This window comes from Phyllostomus discolor, chromosome 9 (genome assembly GCF_004126475.2).
Source record: "Phyllostomus discolor isolate MPI-MPIP mPhyDis1 chromosome 9, mPhyDis1.pri.v3, whole genome shotgun sequence".
NCBI lineage: Eukaryota > Metazoa > Chordata > Mammalia > Chiroptera > Phyllostomidae > Phyllostomus > Phyllostomus discolor.
Window position 1 is genome coordinate 14147014 of NC_040911.2, and position 22687 is coordinate 14169700.

General features: G+C 37.3%; 1 protein-coding gene across 3 annotated transcripts; it reads right to left on the reverse strand.

Annotated features, from left to right (window-relative positions):
• Nucleotides 1-1864: 1864 nt before the first annotated feature.
• On the reverse strand, nucleotides 1865-22687 carry C9H18orf54 (chromosome 9 C18orf54 homolog). Of its 3 annotated transcripts, none has more exons than XM_028524276.2 (9): nucleotides 22493-22686; nucleotides 21661-21751; nucleotides 18982-19310; nucleotides 16935-17705; nucleotides 16466-16616; nucleotides 14202-14304; nucleotides 10077-10208; nucleotides 7863-7933; nucleotides 1865-4629 (listed from the first exon to the last, which is right to left on the reverse strand). In XM_028524276.2, exons 3-9 carry the CDS (start codon nucleotides 19262-19264, stop codon nucleotides 4557-4559), a joined length of 1584 nt encoding a protein of 527 aa, XP_028380077.1. In that variant the 5' UTR covers nucleotides 19265-19310; nucleotides 21661-21751; nucleotides 22493-22686; the 3' UTR covers nucleotides 1865-4556. The 3 variants fall into 3 exon arrangements, with proteins under 3 accessions (XP_028380077.1, XP_035866087.1, XP_035866088.1); XM_036010194.1 differs by having other exon boundaries at nucleotides 3041-4629; nucleotides 22409-22686; XM_036010195.1 differs by lacking the exon at nucleotides 1865-4629 and adding an exon at nucleotides 5091-6823 and having other exon boundaries at nucleotides 22409-22687.

A 22687-nucleotide genomic window follows, 5' to 3' on the forward strand; every position in this document is an offset into this window, starting at 1 on the left:
TTTCTAGATCAACTCAAGGTTTCCCCGCTGGGTGAAATCATCCCTGATTTTTCCCAGGCCTCTTTGCTCCACCTTCTGTGCCTTTCGGCGGTAGCTCCATCTTCATTTCTCTTAAACTCACCTGGTGGCCGTGTGACTGTGTCTGTTTATGTACTTCCACCACTGAGGGCACGGTGGTCCTGCCTCCTTATTCGTCACCCCCTCTCCCCCACTGCACTCCCCTCTCCTCCACCCACCTCCACACACATCTAGCTCAGCGCCAGGAGCCAACCAAATGCCAGCTGAATAGAGGAATAAATTACTACAGCAGCAAACGTGGAGACCCAGTCTACTCTACACACCTTGGGCATTCCGGTACTACACTGTTTTTAAAAAATGAAAAACATTCACCAAAAACCAAAAAGATAAATATGCGGTGATGGATGTATTATTGGGGGCAATATTTTCACGGTGTGCATGTAAATCACCACAGTGTGTACTTCCAATATCTTACAATTTTGTGCATTATACCTCAACAAAGCTGAAAAAATTAGCTAATGGTAGCAATATGAAAAAATAAAGTGAATGGATGTCAACTAGCTTTATTTGATCATTTCACAACATATAAAATATCAAATCATTATGTGGTACCCCTGACACATTACCATTACCATTTGAGAACGGAAAAGTGTATACTCCAGTTGTGCTGTTGAGTAGGACGCTGAATCATTTGCAAATACAGACATTTAGACAAAACACTGAAAGCTAAAGAGAATCCAAAAGTGAAACAATGAAGAAACATAAAACCTTGTTCAAATAAATAACTTAGGACTAGAAACGCATTACCTGAAAGATGGGAAGCACATCATTTTTGTTGGTTTTAATATTAGAAAGACTGAAATGTGCATGTGATTCTTTCTTTTTTAAAAATAGTTTTTTAAGATTTTATTTATTTTTAGAGGAAAGGGAGGGAGGGAGAGAGAGAGAAACATCAATGTGCGGTTGCTGGGGGCCAAGGCCTGCAACCCAGGTATGTGCCCTGACTGGGAATCGAACCTGCGATGCTTTGGTTCACAGCCCACGCTCAATCCACTGAGCTATGCCAGCCAGGGCCTTGTCTTTCTTTTTAAATCTATTGATTTTAGAAATGAAGAGGAAGAGGTGGGGAGAGTGAGAGAAACATCAATTTGTTTTTCCATTTAACTCAATGCATTCACTGATTGATTCTTGTATGTGCCCTGACTGGGGATCAAACCCACAACCTTAGCTTACCATGACAACAATCTAACCAAGAGCTACCAGACCTCTTCAAAGGCAAAATTAAGATCACTATGTGGAAAACTCAGAAAGACAAATTGCCTTAATGGAAGTAAGAATTGCGTATGCAATCAAAGCTTTCCAATTGCAGGGACCATTCCTATAAAGGCAAATGGCTACCTTGACAAAAAGTACTCGGTGTCAGAGGGGAAAAGGGAGAGGTGGAATGCTGACGGTGGAAATAGGTATGACGATGGACAGATGTCGCTACACTGCACTAAAAGTTGTTATGCTGTGGGAAAGGTGGTCAACACGGGTAAGTCCAGTCCAGGATACAGACAGTGCAGAATAAGCTGGGAGGATAAAAAGCTAAGATTCTGTTCAAAAAGAAATGCTCGTAACCACAGGTGACTACACAGGAGGGACAGGAAGCAGAGACGTAGGAAAGAAATGACTTCAAACATCACAGGAAAAATACCTGACAATCACTGCTGCACAACGTGCTCAGGTCGGGCCTAGGTTTGTCGCCATCATTGGGACGGGCACTACAAGTCAGATCGACCCCTCAGCAGGTATGAAACATCCAGTTCATAGACGGAATAGAAGGACACAGTCTTCCACATTTGAAGAAAGCCCAGTTGTTCAGAAATTATCCACTTTATTGGCCTATGGCTTCTTTTGTCTCCTTTCACACCACTTGCCTTTTGGCAAGTTCACTTCTTCATGATAGCACTCCCACCAGACGGGTTTTGAGACACAGTGAAAAGTGTGACAGGGAAATGAAACAAAACTCCGAATCTAGGAGTGACTGCATATATATTCAAAACGCACGTGAGGGAAAGCGAATTTTCCCATGATTTATCTTCAGGCAACATTTTGGTGTAACTATATGTAATTTAACAAGACATTATCATAAACATTAAATACAAAATACCAAAAATATCTACATATATACATTTCAACAAGAAATAACATTAAAAAACACAACTCAAACAGAGTTCCTCAATTTGGTCAGAAATCTCCATGAAGCTGAAATGATTATAACATAAAAAACTAAAAGTAGAGTTCTTAAAGAAAATACAGTTGAGTTTTATCTTCACATATGTTTAACACTTCTTCCCTTTGATCTCATATAACTTTGGAATTAGGTTAAATATTTTTCATACTCCATTTAAAAAGTTAATGTCTTATTTAACATTTTTCAATATACCTAAAGGAGAGAAAAAGATTGATATAATTTTATATTTGGAATGTAATTTTAAAAATCTAATTGTTCTCATTGTCTGCTTTAAACTCCTAACTTGGCCATCTTAATACTGTAGTCTCCCCTTTTCCCCTAGGAAATCTCAAAATAAAAAATATGGAAATATTTAACATGTAATTAACTAAATTAATTTTCTTGAGCATTTATTGTTTCGACTTTTTCTTAGTTGATTCTAATATTTTTAAAAGGTTGGAATTAATCATTTTGATAAGTTTATTTTCTTTTTAAGTAAAAGACTAAACTTCCATATTTAACAAACAGAAAATATTATTATTAAACAGAAAATATTAACAAACTTCCATATTATACTCTTTTGGTAAATATAATCAAGTTTCTTAAAATATTTATAAAATTTTAGAATAGGCTTATCTTACTTAGTATTGGAGACAGGTTCTTGCAAATGGAAGCACTAACCGAACTAGTGCAATTCAAAGTCACTGCACCATAAACCCTCCGTAGACGCTACGTACACTACATATTCTGCCTGATCAACATACACTCTGTAATTAGTTTATTATATCTTTATCTTCTCTGTCTTCCTCAGAATGTGTCTAATAGTGCATTTCACCAAGCCTGGGGCATGGTAAAATCAACCCAAATCCACCTGATGTTCACCTGCTTAGAATCTGCAACAGCTAAACCACATTTTTAATCATCAAAGTAGCGCCTTGTTTGGTTGGAAGCAAACTACTATTAGCTGTGAAGCAGAAGACCATACTCAGAACACAGAGTGTCACTGGCAGATACACCACCAAATCAAGAAAACAAACCTGCTGAGGCAAGGGACTCAAACTGGGCAAAAAGACCAGCATAGCGCGATGGCTCTGACTCCCTGACCAAGAAAAGACAGTGTTCACTCGATGTTTTTGACACGTAAGTTCTAAAACAAAGGTTTTACGTAGTGCGTTAAATTTGGAGAAAATCAAAAGCAAATTCTCTAACCTAATATACTTAGAAATTCCTTTTTGAAATAAAGCTACTTAGCCAAGACGCTGCCATTTGGGTAAAGTGTTAATTTGTAGTATCTGTGTACATAGATGGGTATTCTTTCATTTCATCAGGCTTGTTAGTATGCTTCACTAGTCACACTTGACAACTTAATCTTAGTTTTGTTGGTAAAGAATGCAGCTCCGCTCACTTCCAGGTAGAGGCAAACTTTAAAGACTGCAGATTGTTTTAGAGAAAGTTTAGTTCTTACAAAATAACTTTGAAATAGAGTATTGCTTTCTGATTTCCCATATTTGTTTTAAGTTTAGTCATAAAATTTCATAAAACATCCGGTCACTGATCTCATAGTTTTTGCTGCTTTGACCCTAAAGTTAAAATTTTTTTAAAACCTAATATCAAAATATTAAATTTTCAAATATCCCCCCCAATAATGGTTCATAAACTCTCAAGTATTACCAAGATGATCTAACAGAGAATCAAAATCAAAGCATTAATTAAAGTTCTCTTGGATTTCACAACATAAAACAATATTACTTTTAGCACTGAACCACCTCATTATTAAAGTTATTTGTAAATACAACATATCTTAAATATTTGATTTACAAAACTTAATAATAACATACTTCCATATGGGTAAGATATTCTTCCACAATTTTGATATTCCTCAAAGCTTCTTAAAAACGGATGCTAATTGTATCAGAAAGTCTATTCCGCTTCAGAGATTTTAACCTGAAACCAGGAAGAGTTTCTTAATAATCCAAAAAGAGACGATAAAATGACGAGGATGATGAAGAGGGGTAAGTCCACGTGCGCTTCGAGAACTGGAGTCATCCACCTTTGCATGTCAGACATTTGCTGGCCTGAAGACCAAAGCCCGACCGCAGGACACCGTGTGGGTCCCCCTGGTCCACATTCTGGTATTTTGATACAAAATGAGGATAGGTCGCAAAAGCTATGGACATTTTCAAGTTTGTTTGTTTTTTAAATATATAATAATTGAACCAATCTGAAGAGTATATGGCTTATAATAACTCTGCCAGTTGCAATAGGAAAAAATACATTTTTGTTTTGTGGTGACTATTTATTGGTTAAACTCTTAATTTCCTCTTCACGTTTTCGGTGACTGTTTCCCACTGGTATCATCAACCAGGTCTCTCAGGCGAGATAAATGGTGCAAAGCCCTTCATCAAAAAGTATAAAACATATTATCAACCAATATTAAAGACTGAATAGGAACACAGACAGCAAGAAATGGTGATTACATTGTTTATTAACATCAAAATTAGTATGAGGAGTGAATTTATAGAATAACTTAAGTATCGAACTGTCATGAAGTTTCCTTATAAAACTTTGATATCTAAATAATTGAGGGTTAAAATAATTCATCTAAAATTCTATAACAACACTTACTTTAAAAAATGTATTTTGTGTGTTCAAGGCTTCTTTTTGGCAAGTTAGCTGAGTTAGTTTAGTAAGAAACAATAATGGGTATCATTTGTTATCACACTTAAGACATTTTTTTCATGTAATTTTCACAACAGGTTTGTGAAATAATATATTTTATTTTGGTATACTGTGTATATCATTTCAGAAACAATTCATTTTTTTTAACATACACTCAAGATAGCTAAAACTCAAAAAAATAAAGCATCAGTTACAGTTCTCAGAAAAACTCATTTTTATTGAGTATGGAGGAAACAAATGAAAATTATGTTGAATAATGTAATATTATACCAAGAACCTTGTTTTCGCAAAAAATAGAGCTAAGATTATAGTATTAGTGGAGAAAATTCAGTCATTCCTCAAATCAGGAAAAGAGAGGCCCTTAACTTTCCAATCTTGCTCTAAAAACTGTTCCAGTTTTTCCTCCTCTATCCTTCAGATCCTAGAGCCACTCAGAAAATGTCAACCATGTTAATCAACCATATTTCAGGTCTCTGATAAATAAGAGACCAAGAAAAACAGAAATAATATAGCAATGTGTGCAGTAATCTCTAGTGGTCAATTACTAAGGTGAGCTACGGGTGGTAACTAGGACACCCTAATTCTGCAGTCTCTAACACAGGTTCAATAAACGTATATTAAATAAAATACATCTTCTACTTTACCCAAGATAAAGAGGTAGAAGAAACCAGCAGTGTGAATTACTGCATTATATCTTTCTCCCATGTCTCTGTCTTGGACACGTACTCAAATATAATTAATAAGAGAAGAATCTGGATTCTGCTACCCTTTTGGCAACTTCAGTTAATTTTTGAGATTCTCATCTTCTTTAACTAAATGACAATAACGTACCCAAAGTTACTAAGCGATTAGGTAAAATCAACTAGACACTATCATTTCTACATTATCTAAAGAATTGTTTTCTTCCTAGAGATGCAAAGTTATGAGAAAAAAGACAACTTGTAAATATACTTGAGACTTGTCTTCCTTTTTCTTTTCAGGCTTGTTATTACACTACCTGTGACTCAAGTGAAAGAAAACGGCAAATGACTAGAGAGTCTTATCTTACTCACTGTTCACAACCCTAACGGCCACACATCCCTTGGACTTCAAGGGTCTGGGAAACTGGACTGGCAAAAAAAAATCCTCATCTTTATTTTCACTAAATACTATCTGTAAATTAGAATCTTTCCAATATGGATGTAAGCAACAGACCAAAACCTGTGACCTCATATGCCACAGAAAACGGAGATACTTTCATATCACATTATAGTCATTGCAGGAATCTAAAAATCTTTTTTCACTACAAAGTTATAATATATGATAGTTTCAAAATTACAACACGTATCCAAGCCACTGCCAGAACATATGTTATCTGAGTCTTTCTGTTTACAGTCCAAAAGCTCTGGTCTGACTTAACTGGCCAACTATTAGATAACTTTAAGCCTAGCTGTTTACCCACTGATAGCAAGGTCTCACTGGCAATCCGGAAATCAATGCTTCTCCAAATTCCCTTTCTCTACCTGCTGATCAACACGTGAAAGGGAAGTAAAAGCATACCGTGATTTAATGCTTTTATTCAAGCTATGCAAAAGGTCTTCAAATTAGGTTTTTACAAAATGAATTTTAACTTATCTGTGTTTTAAATGTAGTCTTATTTTAAATGCATTAATAATCACATATTATTAACTAGATATGTACTATTTTCATAACTATAATTCAATATAACTAGTTTCCTTTCTAATCCTACGTAGTTTATTTTACACCTTTAAAAAACGACGTCAGTGAGAAAGGAGGAGCGGGGAGGAGGGGGGAGGGTGTGGTGTGATGGGAAGGAATGAGAAAGCTAAGTAGAAATGCAATCTTCCGTGCCCCTAGCTTGGCTACACTCGTCAGCTAGCAGTTCCTTTCACTGAACTGGCATCTGCCCTGCTGAGAATGGAACAATCCACTTAGAGCAGAGGCTGTCAAAAGTGTGCCATTCAGCCCTGGCTGGTGTAGCTCAGTAGACTGAGCGCGGGCTGCGAAACAAAGCATTGCAGGTTCGATTCCCAGTCAGGGCACATGCCTGGGTTGCAGGCCATGACCCCTAGTAACCACACATTGATGTTTCTCTTTCTCTCTCCCTTCCCTCTCTAAAAATAAATAAATAAAATCTTTTTAAAAATCTTTTAAAAAAAAGTGTGCCAATCAAAGGTATGTGTAGGGAGAAGTGGAAGAAAACTGTAGAAGAATATTATTCTTGATTTTTTTCTAAAAAGGTGAAAAGACACACTAATGGGGAAAACGTAAATTTAAGGGTTATGATACAACACCAAGTACAGCCCAGTGAAATGGTGTTACCAAAGTAAAAAATTTTCATCTTGGCATTTCATGAACTCAGTACACCATCTTCTGTGGACACTTTATTTTCACACAACTAAACCCACAGATACTTTTCCCTGCTGCCAATAAGGAAAGACTTGTATTCTTCCCCACTTTGAAATTTAAGATGATGAAACTAAGAAAATAGGGGATTAACACCTTTAGGGCATTTCAACCTTTTTATCCAGGACACTGTATCTCCTGTAGGTTTCTGTGGATATAAGTCAAATAATGATACAGTTGTGACTACAGCTATTCTAGAGGGTGTATATGAAAACACATGTCATGAACAAGTTCTCTGTCCAGGATATCCACACCAATACTAATCTTGCATTGCTGCTATTGTTCAGAAATGAAAGAGTATCAATTTAGGCCATTCACATTCCTTGCATTTTAGGTGTCTCAGGTTACCTCATAGGGTTCTAAGGACGTTTTAAATAAGAAATAGCACAGTAGTAAGAGAATACTTCAGTATTAAACAATATGTCCCAAGAAGTTTAACCATACCCATCATATCCTTAGAACTACTTCATTACATCCTGTAACCTTCTGACTTCAATCCAAGAGGCGGCTAAAACATATCCATAAATCAGTACAGAATACTTACTTGTGAAGTGACCTAGTGATAGGAACCATACTTTCCTTCAATTGTAATTTAGAGAAATCATCTTCTGAAACCTATTATTAAAAACATCAAATGAAACAAAATACTGAAAACATTATATAATTATAAACTTAAATACTATCTAATGTGATTAAAGAGAACAGGAAAAAATACTGTCTTCATTTCCAAAGAAATAATTCTAGCAAATAATTTTCAGTAGAGAGTCATTTTTATTTTCTCTTTACTCTAAAAATACAACTACTACTGGGAGTCATCTTTCACTTGTCCTAAAGTATGCTTCTAAAGATATGCCCAGTAAAAATCAAATACTGGCTTGAAATGATGACTTCTATGAACTCGGTTATGTCTCAGTAATGTTTAAAAGGGGAGGGAAAACAAAGCCAGATTACACGCTGTATGTTAATGTTGTGATCATTAGAAAGGAAAGAGAAATAGTAAGAAACAAACTCAACAGAGCAGGCTGTGCTAGTTCCCAAGAGTTAATCCACTCATTTTTAACAAAAACTGAATTTCAGAAAGCTCTACTGAGTAACAAGAGCAATAATAAAACAATGACAATAAAAACATTTCTTAAATATTTAAAGGTACTGTTATCTGTAGATAATTTAAGTACTATTATTTGTTTTTACAACTGTTTACTTATTATTATTTTTAGTATTTTTTTATTCTCACTGGAGGACTTTTTTATTGCTTTTAGAGAGAGGAAGGGAGGAAAAGAGAGACAGACATGCCTCAGTTGCCTCCCATACGTGCGTGGTCCCGGCAGCGCGCGCTCCCAGACCGGGGGTTGTACACACCTGGACCAGGGAGCAAACCCACAACCTAGGCACGTGCCCCGACCAGGAACTAAACCCACAACCATTTGGTTAATTATTGGACAGCACTCCAACCAAGCCACACAGGCCAGGGCACTATTTAAGTTTTTAAAAGTTTTTATTATTAGGGTAAATATTTTATTAATAAGGCATTTATTAAGTTTCTAATTAGGTGTCAAGCACTATAATAAGTAGTTGATATAATATGTCTTAATTTCTGAACGACTTCATTTTACAGAAGAGAAAACTGAAACTAAAGAGGTACAAACATTGCACTTGCAAGTGGCAGAATTATTATTTATAATCAGATTGGGATTATATAAACATTCTCCCAAGTTATAAGTAACAATATATTCATAAACACTACACTACTATGAAGAAAATTCAACCCAAACAGAACAGTAGCCTAAAGCAGAAACAAAGTTCCAAATTCCTAGGAAACACATAAAAATTCAATGGTTTTCAAACAAACTTTACCCCCAGCCAGTGTGGCTCACTGGGTTGGAGCACCGTCCTGTAAACCAGAAAGTCATGGGTTTGATTCCCAGTCAGGGCACACACCTGAGTTTTGCGTTCAGTCCAGGTTGGGATGTGTATGAGAGGCAACCAATCAATGTTTCTTCTCTCATGTTTCTCTCCCTCCCTCCCTTCTCGTCTCTCTAAAATCAGTAAGTGTGTTCTCAGGTTAGGACAAAAAATTAAAACTTTACAGAACTGTCTTCAAAGGTCAATATACATATGGCACAAATTGCAGATGACAAAGATACATGGAGAAGTCCAATGGTGAAAAGGTTTTCTAGATATCCCCAATCTACAAATACATGTCGACTACACAGAATAATTTTGTAGGGCATGAAAAAAACAACTCTTACAATCCTTCCATACGATAGTTGTAATACCATCATATCTATGTAAGATGTTGAATTTATTACCATTAACTAAATAAAACAATCCATTCTGGAATATACAACCGCAGAAATTTAATAGTATTCAATTTGAGTAAGTCACTTTTTTTATATATGTGTATATGTATATATTTTACTGTTTATGCTGTTACAGTTACCCCACGGCTGTCCCACCTGTACTCACTGCTGTCCACGTCCGTGGGTCCTGCACACGTGTTCTTTGACTGATCCCTTCACCTTCTTTTAATTAGTCCCCCCCTCCCCCTCCCCTCTCCCAGCGGTCAGTCTATTGCATGATTCCATGCCTCTGGCTCTATTTTGCTCATTAGTCACTTTCTAAAAAAAAAAATAATACAACTCTACAACATATGTTATGTGCTATGATTAACATAAAATTAGAGGTCAAACTAAAAAAGATCTAGAAATAAATCTTATCTCTTCACGGATCGCAATTCATAAATCAAGTTTGTGCTTACTTGCTTAATTTCTCCTTTTGGCTCTATAGTTTTATTCTGGTTAAAACTTTCTTGCACAGCCTGAAGATTAAATAACATCTGTTTCAGGGCTTCCACGGGGCCATGGTGTTTCCCTCCAGAAAGGGTGCAGTTCTAAAAGGTAAAACAGATGAACCACTAACCATCCAAATTCAGGGGCAAAAAGTTGTATCTTGTATTATTCTTCCCCAATACAAAATGAATGCAAAAATCCAAATAATACATGTCAATAAAGTGTTTTAGAAATTGTACATAACTCATCACCTCGCCTTACCCAGCTCCCAGATGCAGTTACTTAGTGACAATCATCACGAACAGCAGGGCATTTCCTTTCTTGTCTTTGCTCTTTTAAAATGAATAGTACTTGTTTACATTTGCAATGCACTCATTTAGTACGTTTAAAATCACAGATTTTTAGAACTAAAAGTCCCTCAGAGAGCAGGTAAGCCAACCTGCTCTTTTCAGGTGTGTATATGGAGCCCGGTTACCAGCTGAGCACAGGCTGGAATTTTAAATACAGTATTCTCTACACACAGTCAGATATGTTTTGACACACAGAATACTGGTGTTTCCCCTCTTCATGGGCCACATATTCCTTGCTACCCAAAAAAACACTCATAACTCAGTCATCACCGATCTTACCTGCATCCAAAGGAGGCAACAGCACTTAGCTACGTAAGTGGTCAGGATTCTCTTAAGAGAATCTGTAGGGGATGTTTTTGAACTTCTTTTTAGAATTCTTACCAACCTATTACTTGTACATTATTCACATGAGTTGCTGTGTCCTGAAAACTATCCACAAAGTGGCACATTGGCCTCTTAAAATGTCTGTAATTTAAAATTTTTTCAACATAGTACACCATATGTACAGCTTCAACTTCAAGGCTAAAGGAAACTGTTGACTAGCATAAGAACATTAAAAGTGGGCTCTCACTGGTGAAGAGATTCAAAGTTAAGCATAAGAGCTAAGAAGGTTTTAAAGGCACTTCACTGCCATATGAACACAGAATGTAAGTGTGAAACTACTAAAAATACAGAATAATCCTGAATGTACACTGTAATTGAAAAAAAAGAAATATGATGTGAGAAGGTAAAATGACGCAGCTGCTGTGGAAAATGGTGTGGCAATTCCTCAAACACCAGCACAGAATTATCATCAGATCTGCAGTTCCCCTTCCGGTTACACACCCAAAGAAGTAAAAGCAGAGACTCGAACAGACACTTGTGTGCTCACGTCATAGAAGCATTATTCACAGAACAAAACGTTGAAGGCAGCCCATGATTTCATCAGCAGATGACTGGATAGACAAAACATGGTACGTACAATGGATGCGCCTCAGTCTAAGAAAGGAAGGGAATTTTGACACATGATACAACATGTGAAATAAGCTAGTCACAGAGGACAAACATATGATTATCATGATGCTATGGATTGAATGGTGTCCCAGAATTCATGTGACAGCCCTAACCTTGAATTCAGCTGTATTTGGAGAAGGGCGATGGGAGGTAATTAAGGTTCAATGAGGTCATAAGAGTGGGAGCTTTGACACCATAGGATCAGTGTCGTTATCAGAAGAGACCTCTGAGAGCAGGAGGCAAGGCCGCTGTAAGGACGCGGTGGAAGGCAGCTATCTGCAAGCCAGGAAGGGAGCTTGTTCACCAGGCACAGAATCTGCCAGCAGCTTGATCCTGGATCCCCAGCCGCCAAAACCGGAAGAATAAAAATCTGTTGGGCCACCAGCCTCTAGTGCTTTGTCTCGGCAGCCTGAGCAGACTAACACAGAGGAGGTTTCTAAAAAGAAACGTTTTTCTTTTTCACAGAGAAACTGGTGAAATCAGAAGGTCCACAGCTGCGGGAACAGTGTTGTGCCCACGTTAATTCCCTGTTTGTGGTCATTATAGCTTGTGGTCATTTACAGCTCAGCATAGCATTATGCTGAGATGTAAACAGTAGGGAAGCTGGGAGAAGGATGACAGGAGCCATGTGTATTATTTTTGCAACTTCATGCACACATGAAATTATTAAAAACAAACAAATAAAACCACCCTAGTAGTGAGGTTGTATGCGTATGGTCAGGAGACAAGGAACCAGGTGCTTAGTGTTCAACACATATCCATCTCAAACTTAAAAATACTCATGCAAAAGCCCTGGCTGGCGTAGCTCAGTGGATTGAGTGCGGGCTGGGAACCAAAGTGTCCCAGGTTCGATTCCCAGCCAGGGTACATTCCTGGGTTGCAGGCCATAACTCCCAGCAACCGCACATTGATGTTTCTCTCTCTCTCTCTCTCTCTCTCTCTCTCTCTCTCTCTCTCTCTCTCTTTCTCTCTCTCTCTCTCTCTCTCTCTCTCCCTCCCTTCCCTCCCTAAAAATAAATAAATAAAATCTTTAAAAAAAAAAAATACTCGTGCAAATCTGTTCCTCTGCCAGTGCTCCTTATCTAAGAGACAGCACCATCCAATCCTTTTGTTGCTTGGCTCAAACGTCTTGGACTCATGTTATAAATCCTCTCTATCTCCATCCCACCAGGTGCTTCTCCAAAGTACACCTCGAGTCGAACTGTTTCCAGCCTCCTCCCATGCACCCAGTCTATACGGGCCTCTGCAGTCCCCATCCCGAGTGACTGACTGCAAACACTGCCAACCTTTCTGCTCCTTCTCCAACTGCTCTTAAATCTGTGCTCATACACCTACCATTTTATATTTTAAAATGTGTACCTGAAGGTTTCATTCCTCCACTCAAAACTCCCCAGTGACTTCTCACTCAGATAAAATGTAAAATCAGCATTCCATAGCTCAAAAGTCCCTACAGATCTGGCCCCTCGTTACCTCTCCACCTTTCCTCTTAGCGTTCTTTCCCGTGTTCCTGCTGACTGAGCTACACTGACTGGACCCCAAACACCTCTCTGCCTGGGGTCTCAGCATGCACGGAGACCTCTGCATGTAGAGTCTTCCCCCACGGGCACCTGGGTTATTCACCCCTAGCAGGTTTTCATTCATGAGAGAGGCCATTCCTGGCTACTCCATTTAAAACTGCAGGCTCATTTCTCTTTCCCAATTAATGTTTCTTCATAACACTAATAGTGCTCCCTTATATATTACATATTAAATTTTTGTTTAGTTTGTCTCTTCAACTAGCGTAAAAAATTTAAGCGGCAAGCGTTTCCTCTTTTTCACTACTAGGAATACAGTTCCGAAAAAAAAGTGCTTGGTACTCAAATATTTGTCAAATATTTGATAATTAAACTTCGTTTACCCTGCACCTGCTGTACTACTATCTGATATAGAACGCTAAGGTCTATAGTAAATTTCACTGGAGGAAAAGAGACATTTTATTAAACTTTTTAGCTAATTTTTATTTTGAGTGTTCATCCTCTCAAATCTAGAATGTTAAGAACCCAAAAATATTATTTGAATATTTAACACCATGTCTTGTGTTTCTAAATCAAACTGTGCATCATTACTTATATGCAAATATACACATTTATATTTTATTTTGGGGTTAACTACAAGATGAATATATACTGATTTAGTAAAATTAGATAATAATTTTCCTATTTTAAAAATTATATAGGTTTATAATTTTATTTTAGAAACACAAATCTCAATAATCAGCTGTCCTGTGGGAAAATATAATGGTCTGTTTTATATGTTTTCCAGAAAAAAAAATTGTAATGACAACTTAGGCTCTCTGTAAGAGTTCAATCTCAGGTCCCTTTACTGCAGAATACTCAAATAAATTATCAATAATTCTAGGAGTAATGGTTTCACGTAGGGGTGTCCAACCCACAGGCTACACGCCACCCAGGATGGCTATGAATGCGGCCCAACACAAAGTCATAAATTTACCTAAAATCTTTTCCTTGCTCATCAGTTGTCGTTAGTGTTTGTGTATTTAATGTGTGGCCCAAGACAAATCTTCTTCTTCCGGTGTGGCCCAGAGGCACCAAAAGGTTGGACACCTTCCACGGATGGTTGAAACTTTCATTGGATGTTCAGGAAGAAGGGACATGGGTCATTTTTTTGTTTTATAATATCTAAATAACTTAGAACTTAATATCTACATATTAGTAATCTTTTAATAAGTTAAAGAGATTTACCTTCACTCACCTGATTATCATCATTCAAAAAGTCTTCAAGGAACTGCTTATCACACTTCGCCCTGGAAGCCTGTTGAGGACCCTCCTCAGAGTCAACAGGAACCGGAGATTTGCTAAACGGGATTTAAGATGCAAGACAGCAATTGAGCTCCTGATTTATAAAAATTAGACAGTATATAATTGCATGGTTATCATTTCAATATAAATGGTCACCAAGAAATAATCATTATAAGTATGATTCATATTGATTTTGCTTGGTAATTCTCTCATCTTCTCCCTTAACTGATAATAGAATCCAACCCTCTCTATCTCCTTGCTTCTCCTTTAAAACTCTAAGAAAAGATGAAAATGTCAGTTTTCAAATAAACAAGTAAAACTTCATCTATAGGCTATGCTTATAGCTCACTTGTTTGAAATAAGCAGTACATTTTTCCAATTAAACACCATTAGTTACCTGATGATAATACACAAAACTCCCACAAACACATGATTTTCTACTGGGATGGCAGTTACACGCTCTGCCACGTCAAAGCAGTAAGACAGATGTCCCCCTCCGGAAATAGTATGAACAAAGAAGACAGATTAGAGAAGGAAAAGAATCAATTTTGAAATTATAATTCCTGAGTTCAAATTCCATCCCACTCACTATATGACTTTACATAATTTATTTATCTAAATTTCAATTTCTACATTCATACTCCCATTTATCTCAAATAAATCTTCTATAAATTAACTCTATGTACCTGTTACATTTAATAAATGCTTAATAAATATTAATTTATTTCTTGATGTAAGAGGTAGTAGAAAAAAAGGGCATCCCCATCAAAAATAAGACATTTCCCAAAACCAAATTGTTAGTCAGAGAATAAACTCATTCTTTTATTTAAATATCATTATGAGATGTGCTTCTAACTCAAGCACTCAGATATCTAAGTCTTTTTATAACATGTACATGTCACAATGCTAATTTTTCTTAATTCACAGCATTTTACTATTAACTCATTTGATTTGTAATTCACTTGGAGCTTTTTGCTGCTCTCAAGTAGTCTCCTCTCCCATTCTTGAGCAAAAGAGTTTGTACATCCACCCACCATTATCAAAAGCGTTTACCTGATTACTGAAGATGGGTGCTAGGTATTACATAAGGGTTCATTATACTATTCTTCCACTTTTGTATTTGAAATTTTCCCATATAAAAACTTAAACAAAAAAGCAAATTTCTGGTTGTAGCTACAGTCAATCTTTTAGCATATTACTTTGAGTACATCCAGGTCAATTTTGTTTTTAAGACAGATTGATAACAATTTGTCAAAGTCATATTGAGCCAGGTCTATCCCTCCTTCTCACCATCCATCATTAACTTTATATACAAACATGCCCATCACTATATGAATTCAATCTTCTAAATATCAACTACTGTATGCAATGTACTGGGCCAAACCCCTGATGGTAAGTAATAATTATACTAGTCATAGTTTCTAGTATCTAGTTCAGAAAAGTAATTTCAAAAAGATCCAGGAGTTACTAAACACCATCTATGACAAAATAAAAGTACAGACAATGGAATATAATAATTATCAGAACCTAAGGCAGGATGCAGGGTTACCAAGAATGTATATCTGATAAGTCTAGATACAACAGTATCACCGAGACACTAAGAAAAAGCTTCCCTATCTAAACTCCCCATCCTTATTCCATGCTCATATTCAAGTACTTGGGTGAACACTTTTTATTCTGAAAAGCCACGGAAAGGTTAAACACACAAATGAAAACAATCTCAGAAACAACAAAGATTTACAGAATAGACAATATATAAAATGGACAATCATTTAAGGGAGATAATGACTGAAAGAGAAAGTAAAATGTAAATGAAAAGAAATGGATAACTAATTCATGAGAACAATATAAAGGGAGAAAAAACTTCAAAGTAAAATGAAAGTAATAAGAATTTCGCAGCCCTCCTCCTTCTGCAAAATAGTTGCTTTTGGTTCTAATTCCTCATATTAAACATATATGAATATTTTATAGTGCAACAAAAGGAACATGTAACAAAGGCAAAAGTTATATAATGTATCTAAGTTATGAAACATTACACCATCTTGTGGTAACAAATGAAAAACTGCAATATAAAGCAAAGCAACTCCGAATGCTACGTTCTACAGAATTACCATTGCTAACTGTCATTAAGTTATTTAAAAATAAATTAGATGTTCACACGTTTTTCATATGGAAAACTAATGACCTCATATGACTTTTCCATTATAACGTACTTACAAAGTAACAGGAATATTTTCCCATGATCTTTCTGCTTCAAGTTTATCTAGTGAACACGGACTGTCGTCCTGTTTCATAGGCTTCGGTAGGTCTTCGGTACAATGCTCCAGATTCCTCTTGGCTTTCAGGATGAGCAGTTCAATTTTGTCACCTAGTTAAAAGGCTCTATTAATTATTTAAAAAGGCAAAGCACAGCAAAACTCTCACAAAAGCAACAGGAATTCAGATAACTTGGAATATATACACATCTATAAACAGCAAATTACGTCAAAATGTGACATTTCAAACAAATAAAAGGGAGAAAAGACATTTTCTATTTACAAAATGCTACATAAATGAAAACCTAGGAATTCAAGAGATCTTCTATCACCTGATCATTACAGCAAGACTGGAACATAAAAGTTCCTAGATATTAGGTCAAATTACAGCATTTTCTTTGGTTCTTAGAAATAAACAAAAAAACAATTACCACTGAATGGCTTTTCAGACTGTCCTGGAAGAAGGGGATTTTCACATTGACATTGGCTAGGTTCAGAATCACATTTATATTCATTACCTAATCCTTTATCACCACTCAAGAAATCTGAAATGTTTGAGGGTTCAAAAGGATATTCGAAGCAATCTAATTTACTCGTAAGTCGAGAAGTTCTTTGTGCCTGATAACTATGCCTTGGGGAACACTGCTCTTCTTTAAATATTTTATGAATCCTCTGGCTCTGTGTGTCAGGTAGCAAGTCCTGATTGTGGAGCCAGACTGGGTATTTGAAATCAGGTATACTAGTTATCCCTGAAACATTAAGGTCCGACTTCTGGCCAGTGAGCCACCTGGGGTAATTCTTTTCAAGATTGTGTTCTGAACTGTCCTTGAGAGATGATTTCTTGGAAGAAGATAAAGATGGTCCAGGAATGCATTTATTAGTATTATTTACAAGTTTTAAGTTTTTTAGCCTACGAGACTGCTTTCCATTTACATTTCTGTTTGCCAAGTTATCTTCGCTCATGGCAGTGGAGGGTTCTTGAAAATGTTGACTCTTTTCAGTGTCCGATGAACCCAGTCTTCCAACGCCTCTCTTGGTTTTCTTGCTACCTCGGTGACCTGGTCCAACACAAGTAAAAGGAAAGGATCCATCCGCTGGAAGTTTTAATAGATCATCAGTCGTTAAGCTAATGGAGTCTATGTCATTAGTAGTCCGTCTTCTGGAAGATAAGGAGCCTTTTCTGTGATCAAAATTTTCAAAAGCTAAAAAACAAAGCATAGTTCTGTTTATTTTTCCAATATCAAATGTAGAAATACTTCAAAATATTCAAAAGTAAATGAGAAATAAGAATTTAAGAACCATTTTTGTCACTGTCCTTTTATCTGCATTAAAGCGTTGACTAAAAGATATAGGCTGATAAAACAGGATGTGCTTTTTTACCTTACAACTCCATCCGTTTTAACTAATTTCTATCCTTTTCTCTCCAACCTCCTGAATTTTCCCATGTTCTTTAACTTACTGTTTCTTCAACTTTTTTCATCTAGACATACCCAATGAACTAATGCACTCATATTATCCTGGTCACTCAATACTGGCTGCAACACAGGGAAAAAATGTGATTAGGTGGGAAAAAATTTGCTTTCTTGCCTACTAACTCTTCATTAACACACAGTAAGTAACTGTTCTAATTCTCTTCTTCTGGAATAGTGCCCACATTCTTCTAAGAGTTGAATGGAAACTTTTTCCATATGGCTATTCTGTAAGTGCTCAGTAATTGGGTTATCAACAGACGCGTTTTCTAAATCTGTATTCATAAAAGCCTTACCAAGTAGAAACCCTTAACATGCCCTGGCTGGTGTGGCTTAGCAGATTGAATGCCAGCTTGCAAACCATAGGTGCACCAGTTCGATTCCCAGTCAGGGCACACATGTGGGTCGCTGGCCAGGTCCCCAGTAGGGGGCACACGAGAAGCAACCACACAATGATGTTTCTCTCCCTCTCTTTCTCCCTCCCTTCCACTCTCTCTAAAAATAAATAAATTAAATTTTAAAAAACCCTCTTAATGTATTATGAATATTACTGCCCCATAGAATACAGATTGGGAAGACTAACATAACACTATGCCATCAACTGGAATTGACCAGGTATAATAAGAAAGGCTGAGATTTGAAGTCATCAGGCAGTAAAGGAAGGCTAGAACCACCAAGTCAATGCTCTTTCCATTATGTGGTAATAAGGTGGTTTAAGGATTAGAGTCAGCCACCTGCTATGATTCATCAGCTTCCCCTCCAAGGTCTCAAGGAGATCTTAGCTGAAAATCTCTGAGAACCAGATCATTACAGAATCTTTTAAGAAACATAACCAGAGCTCAACATTATAAAAGTCATTTTTACCTCAAAAGAACAAAGAAAGAAGAACATAGTTTTTAAAGACTACAACACATCTCTCAAATGCTTTTAATCAGTGGAAAGAAGGAGGAGAAGGAGAAGAAGGAGCAGGAGGAGGAAGAGGAGGAGGAGGAGAGGGGGAAAAACGTACCATTATTTGGTTTATAAACATAGCTGGAGAATTCTGGCACATTAGCAGAGCATTTGTAAATGTTCATCTTTCCAGTGGTTACACCAGGACACATCTGGCTTAGATCAAAGTCATCAATATAGGCCTGCAGAGCCTGCGACGCAGAACTGTACAGTTTATCCTTGTACTGAAAAGAGCCATCAGAGCTAGAGGAATGACTACCACTCAGGCTGCAGCTTGCTAGCAAAGAAGATACTGAAGACTGCCGAGAACACACTCTGTGTTTTGAATTTGATTTTGCCATGCCTTCCTCAAAATGGATTATTTCTGTTCATTTCTCTTAGAAATAACTGTAACACAAAAACAAAAGGTTCAGGTTCAAAGTAAAAGGAATAACAGCCATATGCAAAGAAATTACTAAATATGTAAACTTTTTATAATTTTCTTTTAAGAATAAAATCCATTATCTATAAATCCTTTTTAGGCAATACACATTATAATTTCTATTATTTTAATTACTATGAACTCTACCATTTGTTTAGAAAACATTTATGGAGTACCTACTACGTGCCTAGAATTAGACATACTAAAATTATCTGAGAATATGCATGGAAAGTTCCAAAGAAAGAGTACTCACTTTTTAATTCCTAAAAACTACTGAAGTACATACAGTCTTTTCTTATGTTGATACAGTTTATGACATCATAATACCTAACATTCCCCTATACAGATTTTTCAATTCATAAGCCTACCACCATGTACTACAGATAGTAAATGCTCAATAATTTTTTTAATTCTATTTCTTCAATTGATTTTAGAAAGAGGAAGGGAAAGAAAGAGAGAGAGAGAGACATCAATCTGTTGTTCCACTTCCTTATGCATTCATTGGTTGATTGTTGTATGTGCCCTGACTGGGGATAGAACCTGCGATCCTGGTGTATCAGGATGACTCTCTAATCAGCCTAGCTACCCAAACAAGGCTTGCTCAATAAATTTTTAAAGGCATCAAATGAGGTATTAGAAACAAGAAGGAACAGGGAAGAATGTTATAAATGCCAATATGTAACTTTATCCAACCCCTTCACCTAAAAAAGAGTTGAGAGAACAAAATATAAAGAAATAAATTACTACAAGTCATATCATAAGATGAACATGCAAAATGCTCTTTCCCTAAAACAGTATTGTTAATAATAACTTCCTGACCTTCATTTTGGCACTATATTTTATTCTTAAATACATTCAGCCCACCTCTCTTTTACAGGAGACTTAATTAGACAACTGACAATGTATTCATCTTGTTCTCCCATTAGTAAAATTGAGGGAATTCCTATCTACCTTAGTACAGCAATAATAGGATCTATATTTGAAAACCTAAAAAGTAACAGAATGAATAGGCACTCTGTTCTTTTGCTATATTGCATTCTTTTAAAATTAAATCAATGGATTTTCTGTACTAAAAATACAATTAATGTCTAGGACTTAACATGCTATGATGTTTAACTTTTGGCTGTATTTTGGAATATTTAAGTTACAACAACTTTTAATGCAATCTTAATTCTCAAAATTGACTTTATAATACTGAAAGTTTTCCATTCAAGAAAAAAAAAAAAGACAATAAAATGTCCTCCTGCCTCTCAGCCTAACAATATGTAACCGCCTTTGCAAGAGAGCCCAGAGCAGTGAGTGGAAGTAGCCACAGTACATAAGATCATGTTCAGCTTCTTTGATTCCTGTGAGTGCTGTGATATTGGTGTACCAGGAAAGGATGGCTAGACTATCGTTCATGGTGGCCAAGACATGGAAACAGCCTAAGTGACCTCCTTCAGTGGATGACTGGATAAAGATGATGTGGTACATATGTGCAATGGAATTGCATACATACTACTGAACCATAAGAAAGGATAAAATACTGCCATTTGTGACAACATGGCTGAATCTCTAGAGTATCATGCTAAGTGAAATAAGTCAGAAAAGGAAAAGAACTACATGATTTCACTCACACGTGGGCTATTAACAGAAAGCAACAAACAAAACAAACTCATAGACAAAGACAATTGTATGGTGGATTCCACAGGGGGAAGGGGTGAGGGGGTAGTAAAAGGTAAATGGGGGTCAAATACATGACAGAAGGAGACTAGACTTTAGATGGGGAGCACAGAAAACAACATAGATAATTACAGAACTGTACAACTGTACATGTTATTAACCAATGTTACCCCCAATAAATTCATTAATATATTTTTTTAAAAAAGAATGGCTAGATTAAGTCAGCTTTGCTCTCTTTATTCTACTCTCCAGTGATGTTTAAATTTTCTGAAATAAATACTGCTGGGATATTAAGCTTGACCAAACATTTTCTCCCTTATTCCAACACAGTACATGTAGGTTACTGGTTTTAATTTTACAAAACCTCAAAAACAAAACAAAACCCTACAAGGCAAAGTTGATGGGTCATAGTTCTCAGTAAGTGGGTAATAACCTTTATTTTAATTCACAGGAGGCAAAACAAAAATAAAACAAAAAATCTGCAATTGAACTTTTATTGTGTAGAGTCTCCAAAGGTACACAAAAGTACAAAACTAAATTAAAATAAACCCCTATGCAGCTACCACCCTTCTTCAATTACCAACATACCCAAACATTTTACAATGTCCACCCACTTCTACTGCAGGATTTGGAAACAAATCCCAAATGTCTTACCATTTCTTCCATACACACTCGTCCATAGCTGCACAAGGAAATCCATCATTCCGAACAAAATGTGAAACGAATGGCAAGAAACTTCAACTACCTTTGATTCAAAAACATAATATTCCGTGTTAAACAACCAATGGGAATAGCTCAGAAGAAATGAACAGACCTTAGAAATAACAGCTCTTGGGAGAGGGGGGTATAGAGAACTAAATGGTAATAGAAAAAAATATAATAAAGGAAAAAGAGAGGTGGCAGCTCTGTGATTTATGTGATGAAACCGAACATGTGTTTATAGCCTACAGCAAAAAGAATAAACCCAGAAAGCCAGGACTGTTGGTCCCCCCCCCCCCCCCCCCCACACCAAAGCATCTTGTCCCCTCCGGGCGTTGAGTTCAAACCGCCCCCGAATCTAGGAAACACCCTCCCTTCCAGACCCCAGCGATCACAAGCACAGGCTCCCCAGGAACATCGGGGCCTTCCGACAGCTAGCGCCAGGGGTGCGGGCTGAGTTCCTCGAAGAGAGGGTCCCAAACGCCTACGCCCCCAACCCCCACCCCGCTTCAATCTACACCTCCAGTCCCCTCCGCCCAGTTCCGCGACCCTCCCCCGCCCGGGGGCCCTCCCCCTAAACTAGTCCCCTTCCCGCAAGGACACCCTCCTTCCCGAAGGAGACGTCTTCCCCTTCGTTCCCCGCCACCATCCTTTAGCCCTTCCCTCGGGCTGTCAATGGATGGGACACCCCTCGAAAACGCACCCCCTTTTCGGGTCGAACTCGCAGACGAAGATCCACAAAGAAATAAAAGAGCACACTGCTACACTCGCAGCCCAAAGCCCAGACCTGTACCCGGAGCGCAGACGCGACAAAGCGTCCCCGATGCGAACAGAGCCGCTCCAGAACCGCTCCAGAACCGCTTGATCGCAGCATCCTCCCCCGTCACAGCGGAGCGCAACGCCCGCGCAGGCTTTCAAACTGACCCGACATTGCACCGGCTCGCTGTGCGCGTGCGCAGTGCTCGGGCGCCGGCTGGGGACC